The sequence below is a fragment of the Trachurus japonicus genome, chromosome 17 (genome assembly GCF_045865225.1).
Source record: "Trachurus japonicus isolate A0001 chromosome 17, Traja_1.0".
In the NCBI taxonomy this organism is placed as follows: Eukaryota; Metazoa; Chordata; class Actinopteri; order Carangiformes; family Carangidae; genus Trachurus; species Trachurus japonicus.
Genome location: NC_140923.1, coordinates 2,040,334 through 2,056,054, shown reverse-complemented (window position 1 = coordinate 2,056,054; position 15,721 = coordinate 2,040,334). Strand labels below are relative to the sequence as shown.

General features: G+C 44.1%; 2 protein-coding genes across 3 annotated transcripts; both read right to left on the bottom strand.

Annotated features, from left to right (window-relative positions):
- Positions 1 to 1,234: 1,234 nt before the first annotated feature.
- LOC146969711 (lactose-binding lectin l-2-like) lies at positions 1,235 to 5,014 on the bottom strand. Its single transcript, XM_085804468.1, has 2 exons — positions 4,959 to 5,014; positions 1,235 to 1,733 (listed from the first exon to the last, which is right to left on the bottom strand). Exons 1-2 carry the CDS (start codon positions 5,011 to 5,013, stop codon positions 1,300 to 1,302), a joined length of 489 nt encoding a protein of 162 aa, XP_085660594.1. The 5' UTR covers position 5,014; the 3' UTR covers positions 1,235 to 1,299.
- Positions 5,015 to 6,974: 1,960 nt separating this feature from the next.
- On the bottom strand, positions 6,975 to 15,441 carry LOC146969710 (inositol monophosphatase 1-like). Of its 2 annotated transcripts, none has more exons than XM_085804466.1 (9): positions 15,410 to 15,441; positions 14,045 to 14,123; positions 12,219 to 12,352; positions 11,034 to 11,138; positions 9,089 to 9,134; positions 8,874 to 8,982; positions 7,917 to 8,025; positions 7,326 to 7,477; positions 6,975 to 7,169 (listed from the first exon to the last, which is right to left on the bottom strand). In XM_085804466.1, the coding sequence occupies exons 2-9, from the start codon at positions 14,105 to 14,107 to the stop codon at positions 7,042 to 7,044; spliced, it is 846 nt and encodes a 281-aa protein (XP_085660592.1). In that variant the 5' UTR covers positions 14,108 to 14,123; positions 15,410 to 15,441; the 3' UTR covers positions 6,975 to 7,041. The 2 variants fall into 2 exon arrangements, with proteins under 2 accessions (XP_085660592.1, XP_085660593.1); XM_085804467.1 differs by having other exon boundaries at positions 14,045 to 14,120; positions 15,410 to 15,435.
- Between the last annotated feature and the right edge of the window lie 280 nt (positions 15,442 to 15,721).

The window sequence follows — 15,721 nt, the reverse complement described above, 5'->3', positions numbered from 1 at the left end:
TAGAAAACCAGCATGAGAACAATAGTGACGAACAAGAGTTTCACTATATTTATCTACTTTTTCATGTCACTATATCACCGTTTAGACTAATCTGATGTTTGTAAAGTTTATAAAACCAATGATTGGACAAACATTACTATTTATGTCTGCACATTTTTGTAATTAGTCATGGTTATCATAGATTAGCTGGGCTAACGGTTAGCTACCTGTTTAACTTTAATAACTCAGTGACTCAATAAACGCTCCATGAAAAAATATTTTCTCCAGCGGATATCTGAGTTCCAACATGACTGAGCTAACTGGAGTAGTTTCATGTCGTGTCCCACAACGGGAGGGTTTTAACAGCTGACGTCCTGCTGTTAGCTTAGCTACCACCGTTAGCTTAGCTGCCGCCATTAGCTTAGCTACCGCCGTTAGCTTAGCTGCTGCCATTAGCTTAGCTACCACCGTTAGCTTAGCATGCTGCCATTAGCTTAGCTACCGCCGTTAGATTAGCTGCCGCCGTTAGCTTAGCTACCGCCGTTAGCTTAGCTACCGTTAGCTTAGCTACCACTGTTAGCTTAGCTACCGTTAGCTGTCCCTGTCAGCTGAGCCACTGATGCTTTCTAGACACTGTGATTCCCCCAAACTGAATAAATACAACACATAGCAACACAAAACACACACACAGAAATAGTAATGTTTCTTCAATCATTTCAGATTTGTCTAAACGGTGATAGGGCGTGAAAAATATGATATATAGCTAAACTCTCGTTCGTTACTATTGATCTCATTCACATTACAACTGGTTTTCTACCAGGAAGTAGAATGTAAACAACAAGGAGATTCGGGCTATTCCAACATTCTCTTTTTAATGTTTAGATTGACTACAGTAACATTATGACTAGGGGTGTAACGGTACAAAAGTCACGGTTGGGTACGTACCTCGGTTCAGGGGTCACGGTTGGGTATGTACCTCGGTTCAGGGGTCACGGTTGGGTACGTACCTCGGTTCAGGGGTCACGGTTGGGTACGTACCTCGGTTCAGGGGTCACGGTTGGGTATGTACCTCGGTTCAGGGGTCACGGTTGGGTACGTACCTCGGTTCAGGGGTCACGGTTGGGTACGTACCTCGGTTCAGGGGTCACGGTTGGGTACGTACCTCGGTTCAGGGGTCACGGTTGGGTACGTACCTCGGTCGGTTCAGGGTGTGTTCATGAAAATGTTCAATAAACATAAACACACATATGAACATGTACACTTGTATTTTTATTTTACGTTTTCTGCAGGGCAACATCTTGACTCAGACATTAATGTTATTTAAGGACAGACAATGTGAGAAGCACAAACAAAGGGGTACAAATCAGAACAATATGCATCATTCCATTTCCCCTCGTTGCCGTGGTTGTTGTGGACACAGTGCTCAGCTCCACCACCATTATTTGGCTCTCCTGGACTCCAAAATCCAAATTTCACAGCACAGCCATCAGACCACAGCCACGTGCCTTCTTTGTGGATGTCACTGAGTCCGATCCAGGTGTATCCCTCAGAAGGGTCAAAGTTCTTGATCAAGGTTTTGATGAAATTTTCTTCACCTCGACTGTGGATGGACACCAGGTTGGCTCTCTCTGACACACAGTGGACCTCTGCATCAGCCCAGGTCATATCTGTGGCAACGTACTTGTAGCAGCGGCCGTTGAAGCTGTACCAGAACATGGGACAGTTTCCACGCTGCAGCTTCACTCCAGGTTCACCTGAAGCAGGGGGGAGAAAGGTGATGATAACTCTAGGGGCCCAGCGCCCAGTGGGGCCCATAAAAAACCCCAGTAGTCTAATCTTTGTATGACTGATTTATTCTGCATAAGACCCTGACTAATACTCATAGGGCCGGATTTACTAAGATCTCAGATAGCGGACGCTATATTGTTTGCGCCCGCTATAATATTGCGAGTTTGGTTAGTGCACGCAAAACAGGTGATCTACTAAGAGTAACCCGCTAAATGAAAACACGTGCAAACCGCAATATGTAAATGAGGGTTTTGCGCGTGTAATCGTTTCCGCCATAGAGAGAGTGGACAGAGAGCTGGACGGACGAAGGGACAGAATGACATTTGATCCGATGCATACAATGACAGCATGTGTGTTCATCTCTCTCGCGCTCTGTTTAGATAAATAAACACAAATCGCTACAGGGCCCAACTCGTCATATAGTGACGAACAGGCAGCAGCTGCAGCAACAATCACACACCTGTAATACTGTATGTGTGTGTGTGCCGCCCATGATCGAGTGGATTAATAGAGAGCTCAGGTGGGACACACGCAGGGCTGGACTGGGACAAAAATTCAGCCCGGGCATTTTCTGTCCAGACCAGCCCACTACATTATCACACAGCGTAGAAGTCCACAATTCTTGCGGCGTCTTCTCTAACGCATACTACAAAGGAGAGTCATATTCCTTGATAGCAGTTAACAAATAAAGCGTGTAGCTATGAACTCAAGGACTAAAATTGATCAATCAATACACCTTTATTCATTATAGTGTCAAATCACAACAGAAATTATGTCATGACTAGAGGTGGACGCTACCTCTACCAATTGGGTGGAGGGGGTGGGGGGGGACAGGGAGATAAGGACAAACAGGGACAATAATAACAAAATATCCTGACAAATAATCTAAATAGAAATATATTATAGACAGTAGCAGCATTAGAGATGGAACTTATTAAAAGGTGACTCAGTCATTATGAAACCATAGAGAATTGGGGGAAAAAAGTCTAAGAATTACAAGTCTGAATAGATAGGCATTCTCATATGTGTATGTGCACAAGTATGTATTGCCCTACTTCCTCGTCCGCAGACAGCCAGCTCCACTCTCAACAAATTTGTGACCTGCAAGAAACAGCAAACAGAACTTGTACTCAGTATTTGTGTACTTACAAGTATATGTAGCCAAGTAGCCTTTTTGTGACGTGGTGACACCTAGTGAACACATTTATCTGTCATGAAGGATGACTTAAAAGTCTCAAAAGAGGCCTAAGGCCTACTGCATTCCTGTTAATTGAACTTAAAAGATATGCAGATGTTTGAATTTAAAATCATCATCTCTAATGCTTCAACAAGGATATACCAGTAATCATAATCAAACCTTTTTTTCTTTCTTTTTAAAAATCTGAGACAAAACAAGTTGCATAAACTCACAAAGTCAAGATGAAGGTCTCAGATATGATGGATGACTCACAGCCCTTCAACTAATGGGCTAATATGTTGTCACATGTTAGAAAAATAACTGCTTCAATCCCTGAGGAGCTACGTTAGCATTAGCGGCAGCTGCATAAACCAGTATGCAGTTAGTTATCACATTCAATGTAAAAACGTTTTTTGCTTTGTTTTGGACATGTCTCAAAAGTGTAGCCAAGCCAGCCCCAGGCTAATGTTACTTGCCTCCACTCGCTCATCATCATCGGGTCCTCCTCGCTCGTCTCCCGGCGCAGCAGCACCTGTGGCTGCTGGGGGGCGGGGGGGCGGTGGTGATCCCCGGCACAGACAAATGATCAAGAGGGAGGGGAGGGGCGGGCCAACGAGAGCTGAGAGATTTCATTGGACTAGCCCAATGTCCTTCAAGAAAATCAACCAATGGGCCACGTTTAGTGTCTCAGATACCGTTGCGGTCGATAAAAAACTATGTCCTTTTTTTTTTTTTTTTTTTTTTTTAAATTATGACAGGCTACTGGGCCGGCCCAAATATGTGCATCGGCCCACCGGGCATTGCCCGGTATGCCAGATGGCCAGTCCAGCCCTGATCTAAACGCTCTGACCACTGACCAGAGGGATCAAAGACGGGTGAAGGCAGCGGTGACGTCTCAGTCCGGGACCGGGACTGAGAGACGGAGCTGAGCAGCCAGGTACTGGAGAGGAGAGGAGAGGAGAGGAGAGGAGCGCACTGCAGGACAGACATTCGCCGTGCGTAACGGCGCGTAAATGACTTTTAACACGGCTGAAAAACTGTTAGAGAATGACCCAGACGTGAGGAAATGCAGAGATGTAAGATCACGGGGCTCTGACAGGTATCAAACCAATAAACGCATACGTTTTGGCAAAGTTGTATCAGTTAGTACATGGTTTTCAGACGTGGTGAATAAAGACGCAAAAACAGCCACCGCAATCTCTTCCTGGTTTGGTAAATCACATTGCACGCGCTAAATAAATCTATTTGCATCTACTCCTCCCAGTATTTTGCACGTTCTGGCTGAAACGCCCATATTTACATATTCATCAAGGCAAACACGCTAAATGGATCACACGTGCTATTCTGCCCGTGTGAGGGACGCAATCCTCGGTGCGTCCGGTTAGTAGATCAGGTTCCACATGTGTTTGCGCATGCAATCACGTTTGCACACGTTTTAATACACGCAAACCTTTAGTAAATCCGGCCCATAGTACACTGTAAAAACTCAACATCTTTCCAAGAATATTTGTCTTATTTCTTGTCCAAATGTCTCATTTCTAGTCAAAACTAATCTCTTTCCACTTAAAATAAGACTCATTACCTAAAAATTTACTTGTTTTTAGATCATTTTCACTTCAATTCACAATAAATAGAAAAATCTGCCAGTGAAAGTTTTTGTGTTTGTAATAAGGAAGAAAAACTTGCTCCACTATCAGATTTGTTCTACTTATTCCAAGTGAAAATCTGCTTGAAAGTGTCTAAAAACAAGCTACTTTTAATATGATGAGTCTTATTTTAAGTAGAATGAGATTTGTTTGGACTAGAAATGACATTTTGACTAGAAATAAGACAAATATTCTTGCTAAGATACTTGAGTTTTTGCAGTGTAATGCTGCATTAGCATCAAAACAAAGAAGGCTAAATAAAAAACGATAATACATACGTAGTCTAAGAAAAAAAAAGAAAAGTTAGGGGGAGGGGCCCACTTTAGTATTCTTTAAGGGGGCCCAGAATTCATAGCAACGGCCCTGACCTGAAGGAGACTCAGCACCCAGGGCCAGACCCAACAGGAAGAGGAGCAGGATCATGATGGCCGGCGTCTCCTTGGAGCAGATCAAGGAGTTGATGTGTTGGTTGGAGTTGATCTGCACCGCTGACAGGCTGCTTCCTTTTATATGCTTTCTCAAGAGGGTGTCTGACATTTTGCTGCGATGTTATTGGTCAAATGAACATTGCCAAACACTGTCATCTGTGCAGAACCACACGATATCAGAACATACAATAACATGTTGATACCAACTTGCTGCTCTACCCATAAAGTTAGAGCACTAATCACTAAAAATGTGGCTTGGGAAAAGGCCCAACTGTTTGTGATTATTGGGTTGCCAACCCCAGGGACTGCACACACTCAGTCAGGTTTCATAGACTGATCTGGCTTTGATCGGGCTTTCCTGTTTATTCAACAAATAAAGGATAGATCTCTACTGGGACTGTGAACACCTGGCTTTGAAGACATCAGGAGGACAGAGTTGGACTATTTAATACAGTATCTACTATACCCGTTCCTGTGTGATCTCTCTACTTGTTCAGCACTTAGTCTCACCTCCCTACAGCTATGAAATAGCTGCCGAGTGTGGCTCTGGGTTAAGGGTTTGAAGTAGGGGTGTAACGGTACAAAAGTCACGGTTGGGTACGTACCTCGGTCGGTTCAGGGCTCACGGTTGGGTACGTACCTCGGTTCAGGGCTCGCGGTTGGGTACGTACCTCGGTTCAGGGGTCACGGTTGGGTACGTACCTCGGTTCAGGGGTCACGGTTGGGTACGTACCTCGGTTCGGGGGTCACGGTACGGTACGTACCTCGGTTCAGGGCTCACGGTTGGGTACGTACCTCGGTTCGGGGGTCACGGTTCGGTACGTATCTCGGTTCGGGGGTCACGGTTCAGGGCTCACGGTTGGGTACGTACCTCGGTTCAGGGGTCATGGTTGGGTACGTACCTCAGTTCAGGGCTCACGGTTGGGTACGTACCTCGGTTCAGGGGTCATGGTTGGGTACGTACCTCAGTTCAGGGCTCACGGTTGGGTACGTACCTCGGTCGGTTCAGGGCTCACGATTGGGTACGTACCTCGGTTCAGGGCTCACGGTTGGGTACGTACCTCGGTTCAGGGGTCACGGTTGGGTACGTACCTCGGTTCAGGGGTCACGGTTCGGTACGTATCTCGGTTCGGGGGTCACAGTTCAGGGCTCACGGTTGGGTACGTACCTCGGTTCAGGGGTCATGGTTGGGTACGTACCTCGGTTCAGGGGTCACGGTTGGGTACGTACCTCGGTTCAGGGGTCACGGTTGGGTACGTACCTCGGTTCAGGGGTCACGGTTCGGTACGTACCTCGGTTCAGGGGTCACGGTTCGGTACGTACCTCGGTTCAGGGGTCACGGTTGGGTACGTACCTCGGTTCAGGGGTCACGGTTCGGTACGGTTTCGGTACAACAGACACTATTGAATGTAAAACTAAAATCTGTCTTGTGTTATAAAAGTAAAAAAAAAATAGAATATAAAATTAAACAAGTGCATTAGGAGTGTTATAATGCCATTCATTAATTCTAGAGGGGAAAAAAAAGCCCGATCAGATCAGTCTAACTTCACACTCTCATCACTTCTCTTCTTCGTCTGTTATGACGGTTGTAGCAGCTTCGAGGCTCATTACCGCCACCTAGATTGGAGTGAGGACTCGGCATATATATATATATTTTTTGATAATTCATTCAGACGTATTCAGCGTGTGACTGCGTGCACCGAACCGTGACGACACGGGATGAATACATATACTGTTACACCCCTAATTATGACACAAGTTTGGTGAGAGAACATGAGTTTTATTAAAACCTGTGAGACTCGTGACGTCACGACGTATCGTCAGTTCTTCCCTCGACAGCCAGCAGATGTCACTACTTTGACTGTATCGAATGCTTCGAAGCGGTGCATCATTTTATAAAGGTGAAGAGTCGACATCCGTCTGCTGTGGTGGTTCAGGAGAAAGAAGACGATGAAACGTTTTTGACAAACTTTATTTCAGAAACTTATAATATTAAACATCTGGTTGTTGGGCAGGAAGTAGTTCACTGCTTTGGGGGCGGGGCGTCGTCTCTGGCCGGACTGAAGGCGTCGATCTGTCTGACGAGCCGCTCAGCGATGCTTCTGTTGTTGGCAGCAACGATCCTGCGTGACATGAGGTCCACGGCTCCACCTGGACACACACACACACACACACACACACACACACACACAAACAAACACACAGACAGGCAGACACACACACACACAGACAGACAGACGGTCAGCTCAGGGGTCAGAGGTCAGAGGTCAGAGGTCAGCGACCTGCTGCTGCTGCCACAGCTTTTACCTTCCACGTCCATCAGAACTCCTCCGGCCTCAGAGACGATCAGCGAACCGGCAGCGACGTCCCACACGTGAATCCCCACCTCGTAATACGCTTCAACGCAGCCGGACGCAACCAGACACATGTTGATGGCTGCACTTCCTGCTCCACGCACGCTGAACACACACACACACACACAGGTTGAACAGGTGTCACTAGCTGTGTTCACATAGGAACAAATATTCAGATTAGAATCAGTTTAGAGTCCAAACCAAATGAAAATGCTCCAAATAAACTGTTAAATCAGAATAAACAGGTGGAATAAACCTTTTCTTAAACCTTTAGAATGTAAAACTGTGTCACGTAAACGGTGAAACTGAATGTCGTGTAGTTTCGTTCTTTCTGCTCCGTATCGTTGTAAATGTGTAGAGACGTTTCTTCACTTCAAATGTTTGAATGAAAGAGTCAAAACAAAGAACAACTACTGATCTGATCAGACCAGACATCTGATCTGGATTTCTACAGTTCTCAACGGGTCTGAACAGACCGGACCCGCGGGGGTTGAAGCCCAGACGTGTGTTGAACAGGTTTCAGTGTTAACCAGGTTGAACGTACCCGTGCACTGGCAGACAGAGGACGCTCCTCAGGCTGGAGAAGATCTTGTCCACGACTTCGGGCTCTCTGCTGGATCCGAACTCTGTGGCGATGATCGCCTGTTCGATGTCTGCCGGACACACGGGACAGGACAGAGGTTGTACTCGGTGTTAATCGATCGACATTACGTCATGATCTGGAGCATCGAAGTGAAAGAGAGGATCGACTACCTGGGAAACAGGAGGGAGACACAGCTCTAACTACACAACACCGACCAGCACTGAGCCGCATGTTGCAGAGACGTTATAGGATTTTTTTTTTAAAGAAAAAAACGCAAATAATAAGCCGACGTAAAGGTGCAACTTGCCACTTTTTGTCGATGTATTATTTGCGGGGGCTTTCAGGGGATCTGGGACTGACTGTGGGCCACCACCAGTCTGATCAGGACCTGATCATCAGGTCCATGGCAGCACAGCAGCTGCAGCTCTGCCCCGCTGTCACATGACTCTCCGTATCAGCGCAATCTGTTTACATTACATTAAGCCATCAGGAGAGTAATGAGACACGACGGTAAATTAATGAAAATAAAATTATGATAATGTACAGATATAAATATATTTGTTTCAAAACCTTGGGGGCATGATTTTTGGGGGCATGTTACCTTTATATTGTAAAGAAATTATTCAAATGTGACCATTAGTGCCTAATGTGATACATTATGGAAATTGCATCACTTATATGTATCCCATCTTTTGAAATAAGATTTACTGTACAAAATGTGATGAATAAAACCAATGATCGTAGACTAGACTAGTCTGAAAATAGCAGGCGTCTGTGCTGTAAGAAAAAGAAAAAAAATAGAGAATCGAATCGAATCGTGACCCTAAAATCGAAAATCAAATCCAATCGAGGATTTGGAGAATCGTGACACCCTATAGTCGGCCGTCACCACTTCCTGCTTCCTGACCAATCACTGACCTTCCTGCTCAGACACCCTCAGCAGCTGGCCGTTGCAGAACGCCCCCTGGCCGCGCCGCGCCGTGTACATCTTGTCCTCCAGACAGCTGTAGACCACGCCAAACTCACTCTGCAGAGCACAGACACCAGGTCACACAGCAGGTCAGAGGGCAACAGGGGCAACGTGGGGCAACGGGGGGCAACGGGGGCAACAGGGGGACAAGATGAACTCTGACCTGCTTGTTGACAAAGAATCCGATGGAAACAGCAACAAAAGGGAATCTGTTAAAAACATTCATGTTGTTACCACAGAGCTTCAAGGTCACTAGCAGTGTTCATTTAGTTTTAGTCTTAGTCTTGTGTCAAATGTCATTATACGTTTTAGTCATGTTTAGTCAGCTTGTATTCTTTTTTGTTTAGTCACATTTTAGTCGACGAAAAGTCTTGGCATCTTAGTCTAGTTTTAGTCAAAGAAAATCCAAAGTATTTTAGTCTAGTTTTAGTCAATAGTCTTTTTTTAGTCTCTGAAAGCAGATTGACAGTAATGTTAATCACAAATAATCTACTCAAACCAATAGATTCATTTTAGTCTTTTTCTCACTCATCTCACAAGATTTATGTCATTATTGACAGGCAGCTGTCAGATGAGCCAACTTTCCAGCTTGTGTGTGCGTTTATGTAGGCTATTTGTCAGTATCTAAATAGAGAGAACACACACACACACACACACACACACAGCGCAATACACACAGCGATTGACAAATGCAATGAAGTGAACGGGAGGTGCTCCGGCTCGCTCATGATTTCCAAGTTTTTATTTGATTAAGTAGATTTCGTCTCGTCTTTTTTCGTCAACAAAAAATTTGTGTAAATTTCGTCATAGTCAGTGTTAAAGGGCATTGATTTCGTCTCGTCTTCGTCTCGTTTTCGTCATGAAAAAACCCATCGTTGACAAATATTTTTCGTCTCGTCTGATGAAATTAACACTGGTCACTAGCTGCGTTTACATGGGTCCAAAAATCCTCTTTACAATCAGATGAAGAGGTCAATCAGATTCTAAATGTCTCATGTAAACACCGGATCAGATTGTATTTGGGATCGGATTGAAAGAGGTCGTCTTCTACGCCGATTGATAATCAGCTTCATGCTGCATGTAAACGGGGATTCTGTTGATAGAGTGGATCATTCATTCTGCGCATGCGCGTCATAGTACGTAGACGTCACATATTGACGTTCGCGGGAAATAGGAAAGAGGGAAATAGTTGTTGTTGTTATTAGCAACGTAGGATGCTATTGAACGTTAGCGGCTCTCTGAACTGAGCCACAGCTTCTAATCGGCTTCAGCTGGTCCATGTAGACGCAGACTGAATGTGGATCGCTTTATTTAGTGTTCATGTAAACAGGTCCAATAAGATTCATTTAATACGACTGTTTGATTGAGGTTGAGGAAAACACTGCATGTAAACGCACCTAGTGGTCGTTGTCGTGGCTACGGAGCCGACCATAATATGTAATAATATGAAGAGAGAAGCAGAAGGTGCAGGAGGCGTTCATTAAATAAACAAACAACGTCCAGAACAAAAGACGGCGTTGGTCGAGGCTACAGTCCTCAACGCAGGCGTCCCCGGTTCGAATCCTGCGTCCGGTGGACCGTTCCTGCATGTCATTCCCCCTTTCCTGTCTATCTCTACTATGGCTATCACATAAAGGCAAAAAAAAGCCAAAAAATATACTTTAAAAAAATATAAAAAAGACGGCGTTGGCAACCGTTGGCGACCGTTGGTTCTGGTGAGCGACCAATGACAGGCGTCGACCTGAGACTCTGACCGTCTGCAGTAAGAACAGTTGACTACATGGTGATGTGTTGGCGACCGTTGGCGACCGTTGGCGACCGTTGGCGACCGTTGGCGACCGTTGGGGACCGTTGGCGACCGTTGGCGACCGTTGGCGACCGTTGGCGACCGTTGGCGACCGTTGGCGACCGTTGGCGACCGTTGGCGACCGTTGGCGACCGTTGGCGACCGTTGGCGACCGTTAGCGACCGTTGGCTACCGTTGGCGACCGTTGGTTCTGGTGAGCAACCAATGACAGGCGTCGACCTGAGACTCTGACCGTCTGCAGTAAGAACAGTTTACTAACTACATGGTGATGATGTCATAGCGCTACGATGAGGTCACCTACGTGTGGACGAAGTTGGTGGTCCCGTCGATGGGGTCGATGATCCAGGTGGGTTCGTCCGTGAGCTCGCAGGCCTCGCCGGCCGCCACCGACTCCTCCCCGATGAACCTGACCAACAGAAACTCAGGGGTTTACACGCTTGTAGCAACCAATAACGTAATAACGGCCAATAACGTAATAATTTTGGCCATTTTAAATGTAATAAAGCCAATCATGTAATAACATGGCAATAATGTAACAAGTTATTACATTACTGGCTGGTTATTACGTTATTGGCCTAGTATTAAAAAAACCTTTGAAAATGTAATAACTGGTGCCGATAATGTAATAATACATAAATAATACATAATATGTTCTTGGAAATAAAAGGCTTTTTTTACAGTTTTTGTGCAGTTTGCTAATCAAAAATAGGTATAGTGGATGACATAGTCGTCATATTTATTCATCCAAGATATGTACCATCTTTCACCTCTCTCTCTCTCTCTCACTTCTACCATGCTTAATGATATGTTTGCAAACGGAAGAAGTAAGCATTGTAGGCTATCAACAACCTCCAAAACATAACCAAACTTGTGTATTGAATGGTGTCTGCAGCCAGTTTATGTTTCAGTCATGTAGAACTTCCTGCCTCAGACAAACCATGTTAAATGTGATAATCCCAGCATGGCTCGGAGGAGCAATGGAGTTGATTTGGTTTTACCATTGATTTTTTTTTTTTAATTAACATTTAGCCATCATTTTTCCAACTTGATGAAACTTGAGTGAGTGAGTGAGTGAGTGAGTGAGTGAGTGAGAGAGAGAGAGAGAGGAAAGAGAGGAAAGATACATACATAAATACATAAATAGATACATATCTTGGATGAATAAATATGACCACTATGTCATCCACACCTATTTTTAATTAGCAAACTGCACAAAACTGTAAAAAAAAGCCTTTTATTTCCAAGAACTGCAGTCATATTTATGTATTATTACATTATCGACAACAGTTATTACCAGCCAATAATTATTACGTTATTGGCTCAAAAGTTTTATTACATTATTGGCACATTATTACATTATTGGCTTTATTACATTTAAAATGGCCAAAATTATTACATTATTGGCTGTTATTACATTTTTGGTTGCTACACACGCGTTCACGTCTCCATGACGACATGACGACACGACGACGACCCTCCCTCCTACCTGTGTGTGGGGAACTTCTCCTTCACTGATTGGATGATGAGCTGCTCCACCTGCTGGTCGGTCTGAGTCACCAAGTCCACTGAACAACTCTTGGTCATGATCTTCCTGTCGTCACGGAGAGCTGCACGCACCACCTGGACACAGATCAATACACTCAGCAATACTGATCAATATAACTCATCAATACTGATCAATACACTTAGCAATACTGATCAATACTGATCAATACATCTGATCAATACTTCAATCCTTGCTGTAAACTGATAGATTGTCAGTGTGCTGGTTGTTCTACATGCAGAGGGCTACTCAGTCTGTTACTGTCTGAATGAGTCTAGAACAGAAAACCATGAAACAGATGTTTATATTTATTTACAGACTGTAGCTACTCATCAGTTTCCTTGTTTCTGTTCATAGATATACAGTATACACCGAGTCGGTAACCAAGGAAACGTCACTTCTGGTCAGAGCCGTTACACAGTTGGGTATAAAGATATAAAAGTTCAGGTTGTGGTTTTTCAATTTATTTGCGGTGTAAAATGGTAACAACAACTCTTAGGCATCATCTCCGAGTGTCTAGAGCGGCCGGCGGTTACCAAGGGAACGCCACCTAAACGTCAGACAAACATAGACAGACGGATGTGACTGACTGTGAAAGACCCAATATTTTAAATGTACGGACAACAATGGACCCGGATGGTGATGAGTTTTTTAATCTCTAGCTCTTTGTCAGCAGATACAAGTGATTCAAACTAAGACATGACAGTGGACAAGCGTTAGACAAAGGGTTAAAATGCTGCGTTTTCACACATAGTATGTCTACGGGGGAATCGCTTTGTTTTCCCCCACGGCTCTGACCGGAAGTGACGTTTCCTTGGTTACCGACTCAGTGTATCTACTGACTAGACGCTGCGTTCCCAGGCAGCTCTATTGAGTGGAATGCGTCAATGCGGCGGCCATCTTGGTGAGGGGGAAGCCGTGTCTACTTCCTGCACTAGAGGTCTATCAACTATTAAAATCACCATAACTCACCGAATATTCAACCCATTTTCAAGCCGTTTAGACAGATATTTATGATACAACAACAACATAAAAAAATATGTTGTTGTTTTTTTTACATTTTCATTAAAAAAAATTTATATTAAACATACACTTAGATACTCAGACACACACCCACATGCATAAATACAGTGAAATGTGTTCTACAGGGTCTGACTGGTCTGACTGCTGGTCAGACGTTTATGTGTCTATGGTCAGAACCCCGGACCAAGATGGCCGCCGTGTTGACGTACGCTGAGGAGCAGAAGGCGGTATACATCTAGTCAGTATGTATCTATGGTTTCTGTTGATGTGTTTATATCACAGTATATGATGATGTTTACATCGTCTTTTCACTCTGGGCTCAGACTGAGAGGACGACATGAGGACGTCTCAACATGATGACCTGCAGTGACACGATGCATTCTGGGTAAACTGACTAGTATATAAGGAAGTTTAGTTTAGTTGTGACTGATGAGAGAAGAGCTGAACTGTTTCACTGCTTCACCAACTCATCTGAGAGTTTAGAGAAAGGAGCTGAACCACTGGAGGAAACTGTCACGGCTGAGCAGCAGAGGACCACACACACACACACACAGACACACACACACACAGACACACAGACACAGACACACACACACACACACACACACACAGACACACAGACACAGACACACACACACACACACACACACACACACACACACACACACACACACACACACACACACACACACACACACACACACACACACACACACAGAGACACACACACACACACAGTGACTGACCTCTCCAGCTTTGCGTGCGATGGCGACAGCGTAGTCCATGGCGCTCTGCCAGGAGGCGGCCATGTTGGAGGAGCAGCTGCTGCCAAGGAGACGAGATGGAGAGGGATTAGACACAGACGCACAAAATTGCCTTATTTGGGATAAATAAAGTTGTTTGAATTGAACTGAATTGAACACACACACACACACAGAGACACACACAGAGCAGAGAGAGAGACTCGGGCTGTTGTTATAGAAACACACACATATATACTGTATATAAATGAATATATAACTTGTTATCCAGTGGTTTGTGTCTGATGTTTAACTACTACTACTACTACGACTACTGCTACTAGGCAAGGCAATTTTATTAGTATAGCCCGTTTTTTACCACCAGTTTGTCTCAAAGGGCTTTACATCCCATCATAACAACATCCTCTGTCCTTAGTCCCTCACATCCACTGAGGAAAAACTCCATGGAAAACCCTTTTAACAGGGAAAACCAGGAGAAAGCTCAGGGTGAGCAACAGAGGAGGGATCATCACCCAGGACAGAGATGTTGTTACAGACAAGAAAACTGTTTATAGTTTAGTTTACTACTATTAGTACTACTACTACTGCTGAATTGAATGAATGAATGTATATTTATTTACGTGTCGTGCACCAGCCTATCAGGGCTTAATTACAAGACACATTATCATCATATTTAGACACCAAACTAAATCATCAGAGCTCAGACAAAACCAAACAGAAACAGAAACCACATAGAATTCACATCAATAATTCACTTTCTCTTTTTGACCAGGCACTTTTTATGAAAGTAGCTCTAGTAAAGACTTCTCTTCTTTTCTGAAGAACCATTCCAACAGCTACTACTACTACTACTACTACTACTAGGCTACTACTACTACTACTGCTGCCAGCTACCGGTCACCACCACTCGCTTCACTGATCAATACTAATATCGGCTGGTTTATTGGTGATGAAGAGCCGTGTTAACACCTGTTACAGTCTCTGTGTGATGAGCAGCCCGCAGCAGGAAACAGTTGAAGAGTTCATTTGCAAAAGCAGATAATAAACTCGTAACAAAACAGACATAATTCAAAAACATAAAGCTTTATTGACAACAAGACTATGCAAAGAATAATTCTAAAGCATCAGCTCGTCTTTTTCAAAATGTCATGTATCTGCTTTTACCACGGCTTTAGCGATGAACTCTTCAGCTGTCAAACAGCTGATCTGGGGTCAGTCAGAGGCACTAGCTGTTAGCTGTTAGCCGTTAGCTGTCATAGATATATACGGTTAGCTGTTAGCTGTTAGCTGACAGATATAGTACATCTATGGTTTATCTCTGTCTGTGTGTCACCTGGTGAACTGACTCACCTGTCTCCGTCTGAAGCTGCTGCGGATCAGCGGCTTCCTGCACTTCCGGGTTCCTCTCCCTCTTCCTCTTCGAATTTTTTTTTTTTTTTTTTTAACTTTATTAACACTTATGTACAGAACAATACTGTTGTGCCAGGGGAAAAAAAAAATCTCTATATATAAATATACAAAGAGTTTATGCATACCATGTATATATTAAAAAAAAATCTATATATATATAAAAAAAAAAAACATTGAAGTAAAGAAGATCATATTAAATAAATAAATACTTATCCAAAATAAAATTGGTTTTTAAAGCTTTTGGTATTTCAA

Coding starts and splice junctions, on each gene's coding strand:
- LOC146969711 (XM_085804468.1), bottom strand. CDS start 5,013: ATGATCCTGCTCCTCTTCCTGTTGGGTCTGGCCCTGGGTGCTGAGTCT. Junction 1,734..4,958: donor GGGTGCTGAGTCTCCTTCAG/GTCAGGGCCGTT, acceptor CCCCTGCTTCAG/GTGAACCTGGAGTGAAGCTG.
- LOC146969710 (XM_085804466.1), bottom strand. CDS start 14,107: ATGGCCGCCTCCTGGCAGAGCGCCATGGACTACGCTGTCGCCATCGCA. Junction 12,353..14,044: donor TCGCACGCAAAGCTGGAGAG/GTCAGTCACTGT, acceptor ATCTGTGTCCAG/GTGGTGCGTGCAGCTCTCCG. Junction 8,026..8,873: donor GAGGGTGTCTGAGCAGGAAG/GTCAGTGATTGG, acceptor TGTGTCCGGCAG/ACATCGAACAGGCGATCATC.